The sequence below is a fragment of the Sparus aurata genome, chromosome 20 (assembly GCF_900880675.1).
Source record: "Sparus aurata chromosome 20, fSpaAur1.1, whole genome shotgun sequence".
NCBI lineage: Eukaryota > Metazoa > Chordata > Actinopteri > Spariformes > Sparidae > Sparus > Sparus aurata.
The window spans coordinates 26,166,613-26,187,824 of record NC_044206.1 but is presented as its reverse complement, the minus strand read 5'-3'; the positions used below and the strand labels follow the sequence as shown (position 1 = coordinate 26,187,824).

Below are 21,212 nucleotides of genomic sequence, written 5' to 3'. Positions count from 1 at the left end.
GGAGTGGTTTAATGACTGCAGTCTTAATGGCTTGGGGGAAGACACCTGAGAGAAGAGATGTGTTAACAATAATGTCTTGCAGGTTTTTGTCATTAATTGGATCAAATTGTGTCAGGGTATTAGAGTTGGGTTTAGGTGGACAAAACGACAACATACCTCCAGTACCTGGTAAAGTGGCACTGACCGCTTGTCTAATGTTCTGAATTTTGGCAGTGAAGAATGATGCAAATTCATTACAGGCCCTGGTAGACAGATGTTCAGAGGCTACTGGCACAGGAGGGTTTGTTAGCCTGTTGACAGTAGCAAACAAGGAACGAGCATTATTTTTGTTCTTGGTGATAATGTCTGAGAAGAAGGACTGCCTTGACTTTTTTAATTCTAAATTAAAAATGTAAAGTCTCTCTTTATAAATGTCAAAATTAACCTGGAGATTTGGCTCCGCCACCTGCGCTCAGATTTTCGACATTCCCTTTTTTCCATCTTGACAAGCGTGGCGTTTCTCCAAGGAGATTTTTTCTTACCAGAGACCACCTTCACTTTAGTGAGTGCAATGGCATTCATGACATTTGTAATTTTGGAATTGAAATGAAGTACAAGGTCATTGACAGAGAACCTAGAGAGGGGTGGTGTGGAAGAGAAAGCCTCAATGAATATGTCACCAGTGTTTTCAGTGATGTATCGCTTTGAGACAACCTGAGTTTGAACATTTGTGTGCACTGATATATCACTCTCAAAGAAAACACAGTAATGGTCGGAGAGAGAGACATCAGATACCAGAACCTTAGAAATGTAAAAATAAATAATATCTGAATATGGGATATTAACTAATTGTGGCACATACGTACCGTTTTATTAGTGGGCTAATGAAATGACTGAGAATATTTACTTATCAACTTGGAAATAAATTAATAAATATTTCCACGTACCCCCTGTGATGTGTACCCCTGGTTGGGAACCATTAGTGTAAACTAATGTCAGTTCATTTATTCATATTCATTTCTTTATTCTGTTAGCTGTTTTAGCAGGTTCACTCAGCAAGTATCAGAACAACTGCAACTCAAGTATTCATTCAACAGAAACTCTGTGATGATGGAAACGTCTTTATTGATCAGTAGGTGGACCTTCATTTCTGTGGATAAACTTCATTCAACCAGGAATCTTTGTTTCTTTAAGGTCAGACATATTAGATTTATATATAAAACTGCCAGATTTGGTCTTCAACTGTAATCTAACACTCCTGGGAAATCTGAGTATAAAGTGTTTCCACAGAAATGAAGACACACCTGCTGGCATCCATCACTATAAAGTCCACGCCAATTCTGTGGAACTGGGACTGTTTGTTTGTCTGTGTTGAAATAGTTTTTTGATTGATGACTAAATCAGCTTGTCATCTTCAGAAGATTAATTGGTTGCCTTTAATCTCACACTGCTGGGAAATATGAAGTATGAAGTTGTTCTAATGAAAACTGCATTTCAAATACTAGTTAGCAGCATTTTAATGATAAACTGATTAAACAACAGACAGATCTTGCACCTGCCACAGTAAGTATGTATTTAACTGAGGTCATGAAGTTTAAAACCAAAGTAAAAATATATCTTATAATCCTATTTTATTTTATTTCTGACAGACATTATTTGCTCCTCTAAAAGATGTTTCCTGATGTTAAACTCAACAACAAGTAGTGTAAAAATACACCGTACCAAACAGTTTCTCCAGAGGCCAAGACAGATTCATACAAATCATCCTTTTATAAGGTTTCAGGTTCTCTTACAGGACTGGGTCTCCTCCAGAATTCATGGCTGTTATCAGACAATCAATCCTCCGTCACTGTGTGTATTCTGATACACATGCAGATTTACAATGTATTCATGTTCCTGTTATTGAATCAATAGATTGTAGATGGCCATGGCCTATGGCCATGAACTTTGGGTCATGACTGAAAGAATAAGATCCCGGATACAAGCGGCCGAAATGAGTTTCCTCCGCAGGGTGGCAGGGCGCTCCCTTAGAGATAGGGTGAAGAGCTCTGTCACCTGGGAGGAGCTCGGAGTAGAGCCGCTGCTCCTCCACATCGAGAGGAGCCAGCTGAGGTGGCTCGGGCATCTGTTTCGGATGCCCCCGGGACGCCTCCCTCGGGAGGTGTTCCTGGCATGTCCCGCCGGGAGGAGACCCCGAGGAAGACCCAGGACACGCTGGTGTGACTATGTCACTCAGCTGGCCTGGGAACGCCTTGGGATCCTCCCGGAAGAGCTGGAGGAAGTGTCCGGGGAGAGGGAAGTCTGGGTGTCCCTGCTCAGGCAGCTGCCCCCGCGACCCGGCCCCGGATAAGCGGACGATAATGGATGGATGGATGGATGGATAGATTGTAGATCTGGTGAACACAATGCTCTCAGGGTTCTGACAACTAGTCGACAACTTCCTCCTCTAGTCTCCTCATGCAGGATGTTTAAGAATAATTGGTGGTGGTTGTCATTACCTGAAAATAATTTTACAGTTATGACATAATATAACTCAGTGGTTACGATATTAAGCTGTCTGCTCTTCCTTCTCTGCAGGCTGAAGATCGTCATCATGAACTTCAGTACTCTGAATGTACATTATGTACGTAAATGTTGTCACGTTCATCAGTGTAATATTTGCCCAAAACACAGACTTTAGTAGTATTAGTAGTATTAGTTTCCTGTCCCTGAGGGGCCACCATAGCTCCTGGAGCTTCTCCAACATCTTCAGAAAATTCAATATAATCTAGAACCTCGATGCTAGATGTCACTACGTACTCCAAATATTACACACTGGAGCTTTAAGAGAGTTGATAGTTTCAAGGGACAAAAGACAAAGCAATATAAGTAAGGGATAATGTCTAGAATGGCGGTCATTATCGGGAAAATAAGTCCCAGCAGGATGAACCAGATTGGTCTGATTCTATTCTGGGATATTGGGAAATACATTAGTCGACACAAAGATGAAGAAAGCGCTGAGTTTGTTTGTCTGTTTTCAAAACTGGCAAATGTCTCTGCAGTAACCACATTGACATATGAAACAAACTAAGCAATGAAATTATAACAATTTCACACACAACTGTGTGTGTGTGGTGTGTGTGTGTGTGTGGTGTGTGTGTGTGGTGTGTGTGTGTGTGTGTGTGTGTGTATGGTGTGTGTGTGTGTGTGTGGTGTGTGTGTGTGTGTGTGTGTGTGTGTATGGTGTGTGTGTGTGTGTGTGTGGTGTGTGTGTGTGTCTGTGTGTCTGTGTGTGTGTGTATATGGTGTGTGTGTGTGTGTGTGTGTGTATGGTGTGTGTGTGTGTGTGTGTGTGTGTGTGGTGCGTGCGTGCGTGCGTGCATGTGCGTGTGCTCATGCTTCAGAGAGTTTCTGGAAGTTTCCCCTCGAGAACATTGAATAAACCACCTTTCTCTTATCAGCAGGGCTGAACGTTCTCATTTTCAATGATGTACCATAAATATGTAATACATATGTAATATGAATAACTGTAATTGTTCATTTGTTGGTTCATGATGTCAGCGAGCTGCAGTGTCATTAGTGTATTATTAAAATCTTCTTCATAATTATTCCTTTCATGTACGTTTTTCAACCTGCATGCTTTCAGCCACAACAACCATTCAAATATCACTTCAGTCAGAAATGGTGTTTTTTGTACCGACTGTAATTCTTGAATATTAAGCTTTTGTCAACACATTCTGGTCATGGAGTAGCTCAAGAGTTTAGTGGGTTTAAAGTACAATTTACATAAATTTAACTTGGCAGGTATGATGGAGAAATAAAACTAGGTAAAGCATTCATTCTGAATAGATTTATTTTTCAGTTAAATAGTATGTAATAAAAGCAGGCAGTAAATACATTCATATGTTCGATTGGCAGAAAATGTACAAATTGCCAAAAAAATGAGAAAACAAATAAATTAATAAATACACAACTGTTGTGTTGGAATAAAGACGGGATGCTCTGAGATCAGCGTTACACTTTCTTTACTGAACAACTACTAAGTGACCCTGAAGCTCTATAAGCCGCTCCGTGGCAACCTCTCCACATTTATCAACAAAATACACAAAACGAAGGTTACAAGGATACAAAGTTTGTTGCAGCATCACTGTTATAATATGAATGATCACTTTTATTTGAGGCTGTTTTATTGTTTTGACAATGATAAAACACATACTGGGGTTCAGTAAAAGTCTGTCAGAAGTGAGAGAAGGCAGCACACTAAGTTAGTTATCTCTTTATTTCTTTAAAGAACAACATTATCACCTGACTACAGGTCTCAGTCCTGAAGGCAGTTACATGAATAATAATACGTCATGGTGTGTCATGGGAGGAGTCGGTGGAAGAGAGAGAGAGATCTGACAGTATATAAGTTTCCTCCCAGAATCAGAATTCATGAGACAAGCAGCTCCAGTTGGAAGTCAAGAAGACTCACACACGACTCAGCTGATCTGCACAACTTCACCAGGTGAGGACAAACTGGGCTGATGGGTGACAGAAACAGATCTGTGTTTAGACTGAACTCCAGTCTGTGTTACAGAGTGGAACATTCATGTAACGTCTCTTTACATACACTGCATGTGTCACTAACAAATGGGCTGCAGATGTCTGGGGTGCACCCAGGGATCCAGATCCGAGCTTTGCTGGGGTCTCTAAAAGTAACTCTAACCCTTACAAACGTTAGGATAATAGTGGAACAGGTGTGTTTTGTGACAGAGAGAGAAGAGAGTATATACCTTTATCAGTGGAGCAAACGGATACAACGTTTTATTACACAAATAAAGAAATATATTCATGTAAAATGTTTGCTGATTGAACAAGAAAGCCAAAATAGATAAGAATGTGTTGCAGACAGTTTATACAGATCCTTCTAATAAACAATCTTAAAATTGAGTGTTTTTTTAGGGAGTCTGGTGACTTTCTCCACGTTTTTTTCCTCCCAAAGAAGTAGCCTACTAGTTAATGTTAACTGGATTTGTATAAATTGACATGTTTGCTGTGGATGTGTTCATTTAAGTGGTGTAAATGCTAAAATCAGTAGAAACAGTCACTGTGTTTACATGACACTCAAGAAAACTGAGTTACTGCGTTAGTCTGACTATGATCGGATTTTTAAGATGCATGTATACACCTTTGTCTGACTAAAATCGGACCGGATCGGATTTCTCATAGTCGAATTACACCACATAGATTATTCGATTGAAAGTCGCATTACTCCTGCATGTATACGTTTCCAGCGGATCGGATCGGACTTTGCGTTCTGCGCAGGCGTGAGATTTTTCCACAGGGCCGTGAGCCGGAAGTAGACAGACGGCGACGGCGGTGGCAGCGGCAGCTTTCCTCCGAAATCACCGCAAGAAAGAGCGCCATTGTGCACCTAGTTTGTGTAATTATCATGTACACCATATACGAAATGTACAAAGATGTAGCTTCATCTCGCTCTTCGTACGCCATCTTTCTTGAATGCCGAGGCAGCTGGTGACGTAAAGAGGTCAGCCGGAGGTGCGCCGTTAACACTAGTTGAAATGGGCACAGCGCCACCTAGCGTACCGGGGTATGACATGCTTTCGGCCAGTAATTCGATTTTCTCACTGGCATGTATACTCGGATAATTGCAGTTGTCCGATTGAGCAGCATAGTCGAACTATGGCTGTAATCTGACTAAGCTGTGCATGTAAACGCACTGAGTGTGTTTAAAGAGCTGCTGGGAGGCAGCAGGGCCGTATGCAGGATTTTAGAAATAGAGAGGTCAAAAATTTCATATTTGCTATGTTGTAGAGGGTACTAGTAATTTTGGGGCCCCTCCATGCTACGGGGCCTGGGGGCATGCCCCCTCGGAGGAAAAAAATGGCCCCTTAATTGATGACTTCTGATGAATTTTGTGAAAACTAATAAGTGTGAATGGTGAAGAGCATATCTGTTGTTCTTCTGGAATGTATTATTCCTGCTTCTGTACGTTTTTTGCCTCACTTCAGCTCCTACAAATTATGAGCTACAGAAACCATTCAACTATCAAAATTTTCGGCTTTTTAAGGACATGATTGCTTGTTTTCCTGTTCTTTTAAATTTTTGGAAATATTCTGCTTTTTCTGCAAAATATTTCCCATTCATCCTTATGGGGAATTTTTCAAATTTCATTCTGCTACTGTTTCAACATACGTTCAGCTATAAAAACCGTTCAACCAGGCCAGCTGACAGTCTTGCCTGGGCCCAGGAAGATATAATCTTAGGTGGGCCCCCCGCGCCCAGATCCCTCCTTTTCCCTTGCTCTTCCTCTGCTCTGCTTTTTCTCTGCTCTGGCTGAAAATAAATGTGTGCTCAGTCTCTGATCCATCCTGCTCAGACTCTCCGGTGGGGCAGCAGGCCCCTCCCGCTCCACTGTGACTCTCTCTCTCTCTCTCTTCTCTGCAGGGGTTCTGCAGGTTTGAACAAGTCACATTTAAGACCATTTTGAAGTAAATTTAAAACCTGCAGGAAGTATGAAAAAGTAAGGAAAAATGCCATTGCCATTCACAGAGCAGCTCAAACAATGAAGAATGGAGTGTGTGTGTGTGTGTGTGTGTGTGTGTGTGTGTTTCAGGGTTATCATAGTTTTAACATTTTCATTAGTTTTTATTTTAATTTAGTTTTTCAGTTTGTTTTTTTTTCATTTCAATTTCGTTTTAATTAGTTTAACAAGTGATCTAAGGAGTTTAAGTTTTGTTTTTATCTAGGAATTTAATTTTAGTTAACTCTTACAACCCTCGCAAACACACACACACACACACACAGTGTTCAAAATCTGGTCGAGCAGAACTGGATGAAATTGGACCAGGAACTGGTGACAAAGGCGTACAGAAGTGTGTGATTACGTGACTTCGTTGGAGACTTTTAGAAGCTAACTGGTGTTTTTCTGATTTTGAGAGTGACACCTGCCCTTTCACACTGAGTGTTCCCAATCTGAGGGTCCTCTGGCAGATTCCGCTGTCGAAGTCTTTCCAGAAATGGCAAAGTGTACGTTGATAAATTCTGACCGCGCTGATAGTAAAATGCTACTTACGTTCCAGGATACTTCAGACAGAAGAACACACAGAGCTGAGTGTGAATCTCACCAACACATTTCCTCAAAACAAAAAAGGCGATGATGGAGGTGGCAAATGAACGTACATATTTAAGACCTAACTAAATGTAATTTGCCTCTCCTCTGGCACACACACTGACCTGACATCAGCTGGACTGACTGATTAAAATATACATTTACGAAAACATTTGTTCTCTATCATATTGAGACTATCTCTCCACCCCTTACATATTCCATATGTATGGGGAATCGACCTACCAGGTCGTGTAACGTGGATACTCTTTAAGACACACCGGTTGTACTGGCCACGCCCTTGATTAGCTCAGTATAAAACACCTGTGATGGCCTGGGAAAAGTGCTTTTTTGATCGCCACATGGACGTGCGTGAAACAAAGACATAGACTTTAGGAAGAATACAACTGTAGCCGCTTACCTGTCGTTGAAATCGCAGTTAAGTAGTGGGAGAATTGTCGCGAGGCTTTCTCCCCGGTGGTTGTATTCCAGGTATCCATTCTGGGGTGATTGGTCCCCACAAGTAAAAGAAAAAGAAAAGAAAAGAAACAAAGAAGAGGCGATTCCCCATACGGCGTATTGCACACAGTGGTGTGCTAACGCGATCCAGGGAGATTGGGCTACAGCTGGTGCTGACCTGTCTGTTCCCCCAGTGAAAAACTTGTCTCACATACTCCCCCATATGGCGTATTACACACGTTGGGTGTTAATGCGACCGAGGAGAGCAGGGCTATAGCCGGCGATCGGCTGTCTGCCCCAAGCGAAAGTAAGCTGCATAAGCCCGACACGAGACCCAGACCAGCAGCTAACGTAGCCTAGCCCACAGAGGCAAACCCCTCTGAGGTAAACAAACCCTCGTGGCCAGCGGTGACGTAATCACGCGAGACGATGACCCAGTCCCCCCCCCCCCACAGGCCAAGCCGTTTTATGACCCTGTCTGTGACATTTCAATCTTTGCTGCATTCCCTATACTCATCCACATTTCAATATGTGCTGAATAACTATTAACTACAATTTCATCTTCTCAATTTTATCAGATTTCCAAATAGCCTAAGAAGGCCATACAATAGATCTTTCCCATGTTATTGTCAAGCCAAATTAAGTTTATTACTTAATGAATTTGGGGTTTGAGAGAAACCAGCCCCCACCTTTGCGATGGGCACAGATTTGCATATCATGATCCTTTTTGTGTGTAATGCTTGTGTTATTTACCAGTTAAATGTCTGATGTGTTTTGTTAAGTTAGAACTACAAGGAATATGTATAAGTCCTTGGTCCTACTGTGTATTGTATGCTTTATTGTTTATGTTGTATACTATTGTTTTATGCCTTAATCATGTTTTAATTCTTTCATTCTTGGATCATAGTCATGTTACATCTTTCAACGAAGACAAAATTCGACTTTTAAGATGGTAACGTTTTTGGGAAGTTAAAACACGATTTCGAAACATTAAAGCAATAGTTTAGGTAAAATAAAGTGTTGTGGGTCAAAACTCCGAACACAGAAGGAGTATTGTCAGCCAGCCCCACCCCTGTTCTCGGTGTGCCTGCTGTAAGCTCATAAAAACAGAGAAGATGCTCAGCACTTCTCTTCGCTCTTCTCTCAGCCTCTCTCCTCTCTGTTTCTCTGACTTCGGTCTGACTTCGGTCATTGCTCTTCTTTCACTACACTTCTCTGTCTTCTTCTCCTTCTTCTCTCTTCTCTTCACTTATTTGCTTTTTATTCTTAATTTTATTTTTTAAGTAATCTTTACTTTTATTTTTGCAACAAGCTCTAAGAAAGCAAATTGAATAACTACTTTAAGTACTTACTTTATCCAAGTTTTAATAGAACAAATTATTTTCTTTCTGAAGTATCACCGCCTGATCCAGAAGAAGTTGAATTAGTGAAAGGATCAGAACTTGAGAACCACCTTGAAACATCAAGAAAAAGTCTTTTTCAAGACTGTGATCATCTGATGAAGAACGTTGCAGTCCATCGTCTGCCTCATAAGCCATGCAAGGAGTCTCCAACAAAAGAGACTTTGTGTGTTCTTAGCCGAGATCGACTCTGCCCCCAGCGCTCCCAAGGCGGAAAACCCCGCTGGGCCTTCGGACCAAGAGTTCCTCAACAGAGCACCGGCCTTCCCTCTGGCTATTGGACCAATGTGCTGTGCCGTGGTCCAACCCAGAACTCTCAAAGAGACCAAGCTTCAGTGCCTCCTGACGCCCAGACAAAACAGGCTGAACGTCTTCATACAGCTGGATCCACACACATGAGAATGAGTGGTGTCTAAAGTTCTGACTTCTGTCTCAGGTTCTGACTTCTGTCTAAAGTTCTGACTTCTATCTTATAAACTTAAGAAAGCTGAGGTTAGGGTCTCGTTAGTATTAAAAGATTACTCCCGTAATATTTAATATATAAAAACCCGACCCTTTAACTTTACCATCTGCCGACGGTAACGTAACTTTATTACTTTGCTTATTACAATCTTTACCTTTTCTGTTATCTGTTGTTCGTCTAAAATTGTCAGTACATTCATGTTACCCCGAATTATTTAGTCAATAAACATATATAATCATTTGTTTTTGTCTGGAACTTAATTTTAATGTGGAGAACCGATGGATACGTGCAAAGAATTCACTGCTTCAGAATATTGAGATTGAATAAGTTGATCTGAAATTGATAATTTAGCTGTTCAAGTCAAACTTGTACAGTTAGATGTTTGGAAAAGTTCCCTCCAGCCTATTCCAGTAAATCAAACAATGGAGGTGGTGCCCCATCTACGAGTTTAAAATGAATCACCAGTGATTAATGACCTTAATTATCAAGCAGTGATAGTTGCCTCCATTTATATCTATGGTGCCGTCCATGGGAGGCCCTGCATAGTCTCCTACACAAAATACATAAAAAATAAATACATAAATAAAACAAAATTAAAAAAAAGGAAAGGGTGGCCATTAACTGAGGTTGCCTGCAGACATGGCCAGTGCAACTACTCACGTGTGCGTGGCCTGCGCCATCACACTACCTATGGAGGATGGGCATGACAAGTGTATAGCATGTCTGGGCTTCCAGCATGCAGAGGCTGCCAGAGAAAACCCCGCAGCTTGCATGAATTGCTTTATAATGCCCCGGCGCACAAGGGAGGCTCGGGCCCAGTTCTTTGCTGGTAAACGGCCCCAATCCCATTCCAACAATGACAGAGCAGCAAAACGCCAGCAATTGCAATCCCCCGACAGGGAAGGCAGCCTCTCCTCTCGGGCCCTGGGGTACTCAGAAGTGGAAACAGACGAGGATGCACTCTCCCTGTTTCCCTCCGAGGATGAGAGCATATTGACAGCAGGGCAGGAAAGCCAGGGGCAGGAGACCAGCCCAGGAACTGAGACCAGCCCAGGGTCCCAAGTGCGGCCAGCAGTCTCCCAGCTCCAAGAGGTGTTGCATCGAGCTGCAGCAGCCTTGGATATCATGCTGCCAGAGGACCCACACCTCCCCACCTCCCGCTTCGAGGAGAAGGAGGCACCGCGGCCAGTGTAGGCGAGAGTGCTCCTCCTGCCAGACTTTGAGGCCGTTGTTCTGGCGCAGTTCCGTGCGCCTACGCGAGCCTGCCGCTGGTCCAGTGTTAGCAGGAGGCTAGCAAATGTTAGCGAAGCAGGGCGTATCGGTTGTGAACGCCCCCCGCTAATCGACCAGTCCCTGGCTGCCCTTGTGTCACCAGCAGGGTCAGCTTTAGGACCAACCAGCTGTCCCAGCAGGAACTGTAGGACAATGGATGGCTTTCTGCTTAGAACACACAGTGCAATGGTAGTCCAGACCAAGCTCGCCAACACAACAGCTATCCTCTCACTCTATCTGCGCCACCTCTCTCGTGGGGCAAAGACCACAATGGAGGGAATTCAGCTCATCTCCTCTCTTCTTTCACTGGCCATAAAGGAGCAGGCTGTAGCAGCAGGAAAGGCAATCGTGTCGCTCTGGGTGGCAAGAAGGCACCTGTGGCTGGCACAGTCCCGCTTCCAGCCAGCTGACTGTAGCTCTCTCACGGGGCTGCCAATCAAACCTGCCGCAATGTTTGGATCAGGGGCACTAACAATGCTCCAACAGGCCCAGGAAGCTAGACGCTATGTCAGCGAGCTCTCGGGTCCACCAGCTTACTTGCAAAGGAGCCGTCGCCCTCGGGCCCCCTCACGTCAAGCTTTGCCACCACAACCGGGGTGGGGCCCAGGAGACCTTAGGCAGCAGCTGGCTCACCGACAGGAACATGCATTGCAGCAACATAGCAGGGGGAGAGGGGCCAGTCGGCGTCATCACGCTCCTGACGTTCCACCAAGCCCCAGCTACCCAGGCCCCAATCTAGGGCGAGCCGATGCCTGGGCTGCACTAGGGGCCAACCCATGGGTCTTCTCCACCATGACCCAAGGGTACCGACTGCAATTCTCTCACAAACCCACACTGTCAACATCCGGTCCTCAGCCCGCAGTGCAAGACGAGCTGCACAAGCAGATTCTAGAGCAAGAGGTAGCAACACTCCTCTCCAAAGGCGCGATCAGGGAAGTGGAGAAGGCCGACCATCAGGCAGGCTTCTTCTCACACTATTTTCTGATCCCCAAAAGGGACGGAGGCCTCCGTCCAGTCTTGGACTTAAGAGGCCTGAACCAGTATCTGCGACCCCTTCGGTGCAGGATGCTCACGGTCCCAAGGGTACGCCAGGCCATAAATCAAGGCGACTGGTTTGCCACTGTCGACCTAAAAGATGCCTACTTCCAGATACCAATCTGGAAAGGGCATTGGCGCTTCCTTCGGTTCCAATCTGGGGGCAGAATCTACAAGTTTATGGTCCTCCCTTTCGGTATCTCTCTGGCACCTCGCACATTCACAAGGTGCATGGACGCAGTCCTCGGACCCCTTCGTCAACGAGGCCTCAGGGTCCTCAATTATTTGGACGACTGGCTGGTATGCGCCCAGACACAACGGATGTGCCGCTACCATGTTGCCAGGCTGCTGCTGCACATCAAGAACCTGGGGCTGCATATAAACGAAAAAAAGAGCAAACTGGAACCATCACAGATCACTCAGTTCCTAGGTATGACCCTGGACTCCAGTACGGCATCAATTTCCCTGACCACACAGCGGAAAGAGGCCATAAGGGCCTGCCTCCACCACTTCCACCTCAACACAATGGTGAGCTGGAGGCTCTGTCTCCGTCTGATGGGACTGATGGCAGCCACTGTCCAGATGGTTGCGCAGATCTGGCAACGCTTTAGGAAGGCAGCAACCGACCTGTTCGCCTCCAGGGAGACGACCCATTGCCCAATGTTCTTCTCCCTGGGGAGGGACAACCCACCACTAGGGACAGACACTCTGGCTCACCAGTGGCCCCAGGGCCTGTTGTATGACTATCCCCCTTTCAGCCTTCTCCACCCCCTCTTACGGAGGATCCGGCTCGAGAATGCGGCAGTGATCCTGGTGGCTCCAAATTGACCCCACATGCCATGGTTCTCAGAGATCGCACCACTCCTGAATGGAACTCCTTGGGAGCTCCCCATCCGGAGAGGCCTGTTGGTGCAGGCACGAGGCGCCCTGTTTCACCCCGTCCCACAGGGCCTGAAACTGTGAGCATGGCCCCTGAAAGGGCAGAGTTCAGGGCCCTAGGCTTGCCAGATCCAGTCATCCAAACATTGGAGTCGGCGAGGGCACCTTCGACCCATGCGGCATATGCCTTCTGTTGGGGCAAGTTCGCCTCTTGGTGTGAAGTCCATCAAGTGGACCCCCTCGTCTCTACATCACAGCATATCCTGCAGTTCCTGCAAGAGCAGCTGGACCAGGGAAAATCCGCCGCAATCCTCAGAGGCATGGTAGCTGCGATTAAGGCTTCACGGGTAGGGAGCAATCGCCTGTCGGGACGCTGCTGTGCCCTCATGTCACAATTCCTGAAGGGGGCCCCACGACAAACGTTGCGAATCAAGTCACCGATGGTGCCCCCATGGGACTGGGGGCACTCCAGCATACTCCATTCGGGCCAATCGAGGCAATCGAGCTGAAGTGGCTATCACTAAAGACTGCCCTACTTCTGGCAGTCTGCTCAGCAAGAAGAGTTGGGGAGCTGCATGCCTTATCTGTCCACCAGGAGCGCTGTAAGCCGCTCCCAGGGAATGTGGGAGTTATCCTGCGGCCTAACCCTGCCTTCCCTCCAAAAGTACTCTCCGATGCCAACCTGCACCAAACCATCGAGCTCCGCCCATTGCCTCCCACCCAGGAGGGGGACGGAACTGGGCATCAGGCCTCTGCCCTATGCCTGGTCAGAGCACTGCTGTCTTATCTGAATTGCACAAAACCGGTGCGCAAGCCATGCTGCACTAAAACTACACAATCAGTGACGCCGGTAACGCGTTCCTCTAATCTGACCACTTTTTTCAGTAATGAGTAATCTAACGCGGTAATATTTCCAAACCAGAAATCAGATTAAAGTTACTTATTCAAGTCTACTATTAAGTAAATAGACCCTGTAAATAGTGTAAATAGTTCATTTATCTATCTATCTATCTATCTACCTATTTGCACTTATGCTTGGTCAGCACGGTCTCCTGGCGGGGTGTCTTACAGACGTTCCCCATACATATGGAATATGTAAGGGGTGGAGAGATAGTCTCGATACGATAGAGAACGTTCGGTTACGGGTGTAACCTTTGTTCTCTGAGTGAAGAGAGACTATCTCTCCACCAGAGGGCCGCTCAGAGACGTGTGTCGATCAATATGAAGCACTAGTCCCACGCCATCACAGGTGTTTTATACAGAGCTAATCAAGGGCGTGGCTGGTACAACCGGTGTGTCTTAAAGAGTATCCACGTTACACGACCCGGTAGGTCGATTCCCCATACATATGGAATATGTAAGGGGTGGAGAGATAGTCTCTTCACTCAGAGAACAAAGGTTACAACCGTAACCGAATGATCAAACCAGGGCTGTCAAACTTTTTTCTTAGATTTAATACTTATTTCATATCATACATATGTAGGAGACACTACTTTGATAAAAAAGGGATAATTAATTACTGGTAATCAATTATACTTTAGACGGGGCACCACCTCCGATGATTCTCTGTGCGACTAGCTCGGAGGGAACTAGCCAGAATATTAACTGTCCAAGTTTGGCTTGAACACAAAAGATCAGTCTCGAATTGATCTGTTGAATTTCAATTTACTCCTATTCTGAAGTCATGAATTCTTTCCACTATACCATCGGTTTCCCACCTCAAATTAAAAGAGCACAGACAACGACATGCGGTTAAATATGTTTATTTACTAAATAAATGCAGAATAAAGGATGTGAAATAATAATTCAAATATGTGACTATGTGAATATTAACAGAAATTGTGAAATAAAATGAGGACAAGATGAATTCTAAACGATGGTGGGTTTTAGTGTAAGTAACCGGTAATTTATCACTACGAATTATGTTTAGTCTATTGAGGCGATATGGCGAGGGCTTTGAATTTGTGAGATATATCTATATATATTCGAAGCTTCCACAAACACCAACTCTGATCTCATTCGAGTGTGACTATTGTCGTGTGAAATGTTTTAGCCTACTTTATTCGAAGAGCAGGGTCCCGGACTCTGGAAGGCCTGGAGCAGCGATCGTCTCCGTGCAGGAAGGAGGCGGCGGTTTCGGAGCCGCTGTGGAGCGATGTCGTCTCGGTTCAGCTGAGGACAGCTCCTGGCCCAGCAGTGTTCTTGCTTGAGTGCGTGGGAGGCGACCTGAACGATCGGATGCTACTTCTTCTCCAGGCTGTGGATTTCTTCACGGCTTCTTGAGCAGTTAACTGCACCGACTTGTAATAATCACGAGTTCTGGTCAGAGTCTCTTTCTTGAGCTGATATTGCGGAGCTCCGAACATATATCGATTAGGTCTTTTGTATAAAAATAACGGGGAAAGAAACGCTGGCCTGGCGAGTCCGTCTTAGTTACTTAATACAAAAACAAAAATAGCTTTTCTGGCTTACTGAGTTGCAATACTGGGCGATATAAAAGAATACAAAAAGGATTAATCTCGTTCTCGCTTCGGTTTCGAAAAGAAGTTATTTTCAAAATAACTGCGCGTTTCTGGGTAAGAGTTCTGGGAGCAATTCAAATCTCCGGAGAAAAAGTCCTTCCTCCGGTGACGTCACAGCTCATATTACAGCTGATATTGCGAACTTATTACTTAATGAAATATAATAACGGTGTAACGTTTCAAGATCACGACCGACTCATTCACCTCAATCCACCATGGTCTTTACATCAACCTTTGTTACATAAACATGAAAAGGACATGACAGGAATTGCCTAATAAAGTAAAGAGGGGAGTCATTGGTTATAATAAGACACACACACAATTGCATACGATTTTAGCAGCACTGATGGCTTAAAAACATTTCGAAAAAGGTTAGCTTAACTTTTGGTACAGGAATATATGTTGGAGGTAGGTAATCATATTTATAAGTACAAATATAAAGTCCGTTTGTGTCAGAAACTCTCCTCTTAACTATACCCGGACTTACCACTAGGTGGGGCTGTGGCTCCATCACACTTTCAGAGATTAAATCTGAATTTACTAACTGTAGTTTCCTTGAACTTAGAAAACAGGGGGTAAAAGTATGTTTGGGTTCTCATCCAGCTAAGGATAGAGTAAGGATATTTTGTCCTGCAAAAGATGAGATTACATTAAATACCCTTTTAGCATTAAAACAGAAATCAAGGCTCTTCCTTTCTCCTGCTGGGAATGCAGAAACACTCGGGCTGGGTTGAGTGTCGTAATTCACACGTGTGGCACTTTGATGGCTCATACCAGATGTGGAGGGTATCTGTTGATGACAAGTCTGGTATAACAAATTGGGATCTTGTTTTTCCCAGTGACCACTGCGCCCTGAATTATCAACAGCCCGTCAAAGTGAACAAAATCCAGATGTGAAAGGAGACCTTTCTGAGTCTCGGATGTCCAGTGTCCTGTTAACATAGACCCTATATAAGTCAGGTAAGAGGGAACTTAAGGTGACAAATGGTCGTCTTCCCACTCTCAGCGGTAATCCTTTGGGGTCTGGCAACCCCCCTTGGTGAACTCAGCCAGCAGTCCCTTATTACAAGAAATGTTTATTGCCCAGCACATGTTGTTTAACCCACCATCAGAGTGTGAATGGAGGGAGGGGGAGGGAGAGAGTCAGGCCATTAGGGTGTCAGAGAAAGTGGATCAGAGGGGAATCTGTGTGGACCTGAAGACCACGTCTCCTGTGATATAAAGATGTTTAAAAGGGACATGTTCCTACACATACATACAAAACGCATTCGGCCCACCACCCTTTGTTGGTGAGTCAATTTCAAGACACTTTGTTTGAGTCTGACGTTACACCAGCCGTGGTTCTGGAGTATTAACAGATATTTGGACCATCACCAAGTGAGAAACAATCTTAATGTTGTGCATTTAATGCTGAATTTACAAGGGACCAGCGAAAATTTGCCATAGGCGTTTCACTATGTTTCACTATGTCTTAAAATCCCTGAATTTGTAAGGGAGTCTGGGATATTGCTGTTCCTAGTTACTTCACTTGTATACGTGGTTGATGTCTATGACTTTCACACACACTCAGCAGCCCACTGCCTGCAACAATCATTTCAAGTAGATCACAACAACAGTTCATTATTTTAAATAAGAAAAGATGTGACAGTGCACACACCACACAGTTGTATTTTTTATGTAAAAATTTCTCGTTACATTGAAAAAAACATTATTTACGATTAGAATACTGGTAATTATTTTGGTAATACTGATAATAGTAAGGTTACTATTTTAATTGGAGCTCAGCGCCTACTTTCTCCTGAGTCACTTGAACCTTGGTTTTCCTGGTTTTACATCAAGATAAGAGATAAGACTTTATTGATCCCTCATCACGGAAATTCAGGTGCAATAGCAGCTTACAGATACTGAAACAAGATAACAGCAAAGATAGAATACACAACAGAATAATAGAAATATAGAATAACATACCACTATAAATAAAACTGTAGACTATACATATATATACATATTCACTTCTCACATATGAATATGACCACAGTGGACAGTTGCACTTGGAGTCAAACAGAGTTGTTTATGGAACAGATGATTGTTGTATGGCGGGGCAGAGGGTCCAGCAGCAGAGGATCACATCCCGTCCCTCAGAGAAGACGAGTGCCTGTTTATATGCTCCAGGTCCGACTCACCTGGCTCCTGAAGGGAATGTGAGAAGATGCTCTGATTGGTTTAATTTATGTTCTGCCAAAAACATATCCATGACTGATTCAGAGACTAAACACAACCTCTTTGCGTCCAGACTATCTGCTGTTTGATGAGCAAAATGGACTTGGACACGCCCTAAACGCACCACCACCATGTGCTATAGACCATTTAAATAGGCCCTTTGACTTGCTGTCGCAAACAACGTGGGCACTGGGTGTGAAAATGACAACTGTGCCAGGCTGAAACTAGCTGTGAGACTTGCTTTGCACCAAGTGTAAGATGGAGCCCTATAACAGTGATCATTGTTGGAATATCGAGCTATTTAACACTGATTTGAATAAAAACCATATCACATCAGCTCTAAGTGTGAATGAAGTCCTGAAGGTTGTGGTGTCTCTTGAACAGATTGAAGAAAATGTCCTCAGAAGTCATGAACATCGCTGCCCTGGGTCGACCTTTCACCCTAGGAATGCTCTATGATGCTCACAGAGATGAACTGATCCCAGGTAAGTCTTGACATTGAAATATAAACTAATATTATATTTAAAACAGTACTGTACACAGTATATCTATAAATAGGTTCAGGAATTGTCCAAGCTGCTCTGGTCCCTGGCCCACAAATCTAGTTCTACAGATTTTCTCAATCATGTTTGTTTGGAACCCAACAAATGTCACATCATCCTGATTTTAATAGTTTGTTCAGTGAAAATTAGAACTCTGACCCAAAAACCATCATTCTCTCTGACCTCTCTAATCATGTCACAATTGAAATATGATTCTTTGACCACATCATGCAGCCGATCCAAGATCCAAGTCCACAGTGATTCCTGCTTCATGAGACAACTGATGTTTTCCAATTTCTTTAGGTTTGACATTGTGGGATCAAAAAACTCTAAAAGAGAGGACAGTTGAAACGTCTCAACAAACCAGTAACTTTAAAGTTTCTGCATCTGACTCCATTGAATCCAAGTCCTCTCTGATGGATATTGAAGCTTCTCTGAAGGTCAGTTTCCTGTGTGGACTGGTTGAAGTTGGAGGATCTGCCAAGTATCTGAATGATACGAAGAAATTCAAGAATCAGAGCAGAGTGACGTGTCGGTACAACGCTACCACACACTTCAATCAGTTGTCAGTGATTGAAGGTGAAACCATGAGCACCCAACAGATAGATGTCATCGAGAAGGGCATGGCAACACATGTAGTCACAGGAATCCTTTATGGGGCAGATGCTTTCTTTGTGTTTGACAGCGAGAAGTTAGAAGCCAGCAGCGTTCAGGACATCCAGGGCCACATGGAGGCTGTGATCAAGAAGATCCCCTCATTTAATGTTGAGGGTCAAGCTGACATCAAGCTGACTGAGGAAGAAAAAGAACTGACCAACAAATTCTCCTGCAAATTCTACGGAGACTTCATTCTTGAAAGCAACCCTGCAACATTTGAAGCTGCAGTGAAGACCTATGTAGAGCTTCCAAAGCTGCTGAGAGAAAAAGGAACCGATACTGTTCCTCTGAAGGTCTGGATGATGCCTCTGAAGGTCTTTGACACGACTGCAGCTGAGCTGATGAAAGTTATCGGCGTTAGATTAATGTGGAAGTTGCAGAATGCTCTCGAAGATTTAAGAGAAATACAAATGAGATGCAACGATTCTCTGGACGACACAGTGGTACAGAGTTTTCCACAGATCCAAGAATGGTTAAACAAGTTCCAAAACTGTTGTAATTGTTACGTATCTAACCTCCAGGCGACCTTGGCGAAGGAACTTCCCTCCATCCGTGAAGGTAAAGAAGACGAGAGCTCAGTAAAGAAACTCCTTGATGACAGAAACAAGTCACAATTTATTCGTGAAAAACTAGACGAGTGGCTGGATCATAAAGAGAGAGAAATCAACGTCATCAGGTCCTGTGTGGAAATGATGGAGGGAACAAAGATCGTTCCAAGTCAGTCAGAGCTGGACAGAGAGGTTCTTGCTGCAGGTGTTGATGAAGCTCTGTGCTTCGTCTTCACCTCCCTGCAGAGTGCTGACCCCGGCCTGGATGAGATGGACCAATACCTAGATTCACCTAAAGGAAGTGCCAGTGAAGTCCCATGGTACTACTCAGATGAAGTTTTAACCAAAATGAGACAAAAAGCCAAATATTTCCAAGATATTGCCAAATCCTTGAAGAGCTTCCGTTTCCTGGTAGCTGCCATCACAAATGAGAAATACACCGGAGCAACCATCTACCACTACAGGAACAGCATTCTGCTCACTGAGGATTTCTCAATGCTGGACATCTCTGATGTGGAGACTGTCACAGACAGAAGAGATTTACTCCGGTGTAAGTACTTTATTTTCACTGTAAGACAAATAAGAACAAATGAGTCTCCTTCAGAAACCTGACTGCTCATTCCTTTTATTACTCTCACACTTCATTTTAAGCATTCTTACAAAAGTCCTGCAGATTTTCTGGAAGCTGACACTGAAACTGATTTATAGAGAGACTTAAGTGAAATGAGCGACAGTACTATGGATGCACAGTGGTTAAAGAAGTACTCAGATCCTTTAATTAAGGATTTAATTAAGTAAAAGTACCACAACAATAATAGAAAATGACTTCATACGAGTTAGTCCTGCATTCAAAAGACTACTATAGTAAAGTTATACAGCTGTTATCAGCAAAATATCTTCAAAGTATCTGAAGCAGATATTTTGATATCTATCTGTAAGAACACAGCTGGACGGAGGCTGAGATCTGAGAGTTTAATGAGCAGCGACTGCTCCACTCTAACTGTTGGCTACATGACAGTCAAAGATCATCAGTTGAAGTTGGAACTGAAAGTATCTCAAAGTGAAATATTTACTTTCCACCACTGTCCATGAACAGTACGTAGGAGCATGTGAGTGATGTTCAAATATATGAGCCTGTCCTTTCAAATGTGTTCAGAATAATCAATAAATGTGTTTTCAGTATGAACTGTGATCATGATCACGTCTTGTTCTCTCCATCAGACGCCTGTGATCTCACTCTGGACTCAGACACAGCACACCACATGCTCACTCTGTCTGAGGGAAACAAGAAGGCAACACATGGACCAGGTCAGTCGTATCCTGACCTCCCACAGAGATTTGATTATTTTGCTCAGGTTCTGTGCAGAGAGAAGCTGACTGGGCGCTGCTACTGGGAGGTGGAGTGGGAAAGAGTGGTCAATGTTGCTGCAGGTGTTTGCTACAGAGGGATGTCAAGGAAAGGAAGCAATGACCAGTCCAGGATTGGAGGGAATAAACTGTCCTGGTGTTTAAGATACATCCAGCTGTCAGGTCCAGATAAACTCTGTGCATTTCATGATAATCAAAAAGACAAGTTACCTATTCCTCCTGCCTTCACCCGTCTGGGAGTGTATCTGGACTGGTCTGCTGGCACTCTGTCTTACTATAAGGTCTCATCTGACACTCTGAGCCACATCTACACCTTCCACACCAAGTTCACTGAGCCTGTTTACCCAGGCATCGAGATTTGGAAGGGATCCAGCGCGTCTCTGTGTCTGTAAACTTGTCAGCACATGATTCAGTTCAGATTCAGTTCAGTTCACTGAAATCACTGATTCAAATGTTTTGATTGTGAAGCGTCATCATGTCAGTCACATAACAATGATAAACAATATAACGCTTCTTTATGTTTGAGGGTCTTTAGTGCACATGTAATCATGTTTGAGTATCTTTAGTGCACATGTAATCATGTTTGAGTATCTTTAGTGCACATGTAATCATGTTTGAGGGTCTTTAGTGCACATGTCATCATGTTTGAGTATCTTTAGTGCACATGTAATCATGTTTGAGTATCTTTAGTGCACATGTAATCATGTTTGAGTATCTTTAGTGCACATGTAATCATGTTTGAGTATCTTTAGTGCACATGTAATCATGTTTGAGTATC

At 43.9% G+C, this 21,212-nt stretch overlaps 1 protein-coding gene across 1 annotated transcript; it reads left to right on the top strand.

Moving 5' to 3' along the window:
- Positions 1–4,401: 4,401 nt before the first annotated feature.
- Positions 4,402–20,985, top strand: LOC115570627 (neoverrucotoxin subunit beta-like). Its single transcript, XM_030399227.1, has 4 exons — positions 4,402–4,465; positions 17,704–17,804; positions 18,165–19,616; positions 20,288–20,985. Exons 2-4 carry the CDS (start codon positions 17,714–17,716, stop codon positions 20,824–20,826), a joined length of 2,082 nt encoding a protein of 693 aa, XP_030255087.1. The 5' UTR covers positions 4,402–4,465; positions 17,704–17,713; the 3' UTR covers positions 20,827–20,985.
- Positions 20,986–21,212: the final 227 nt, after the last annotated feature.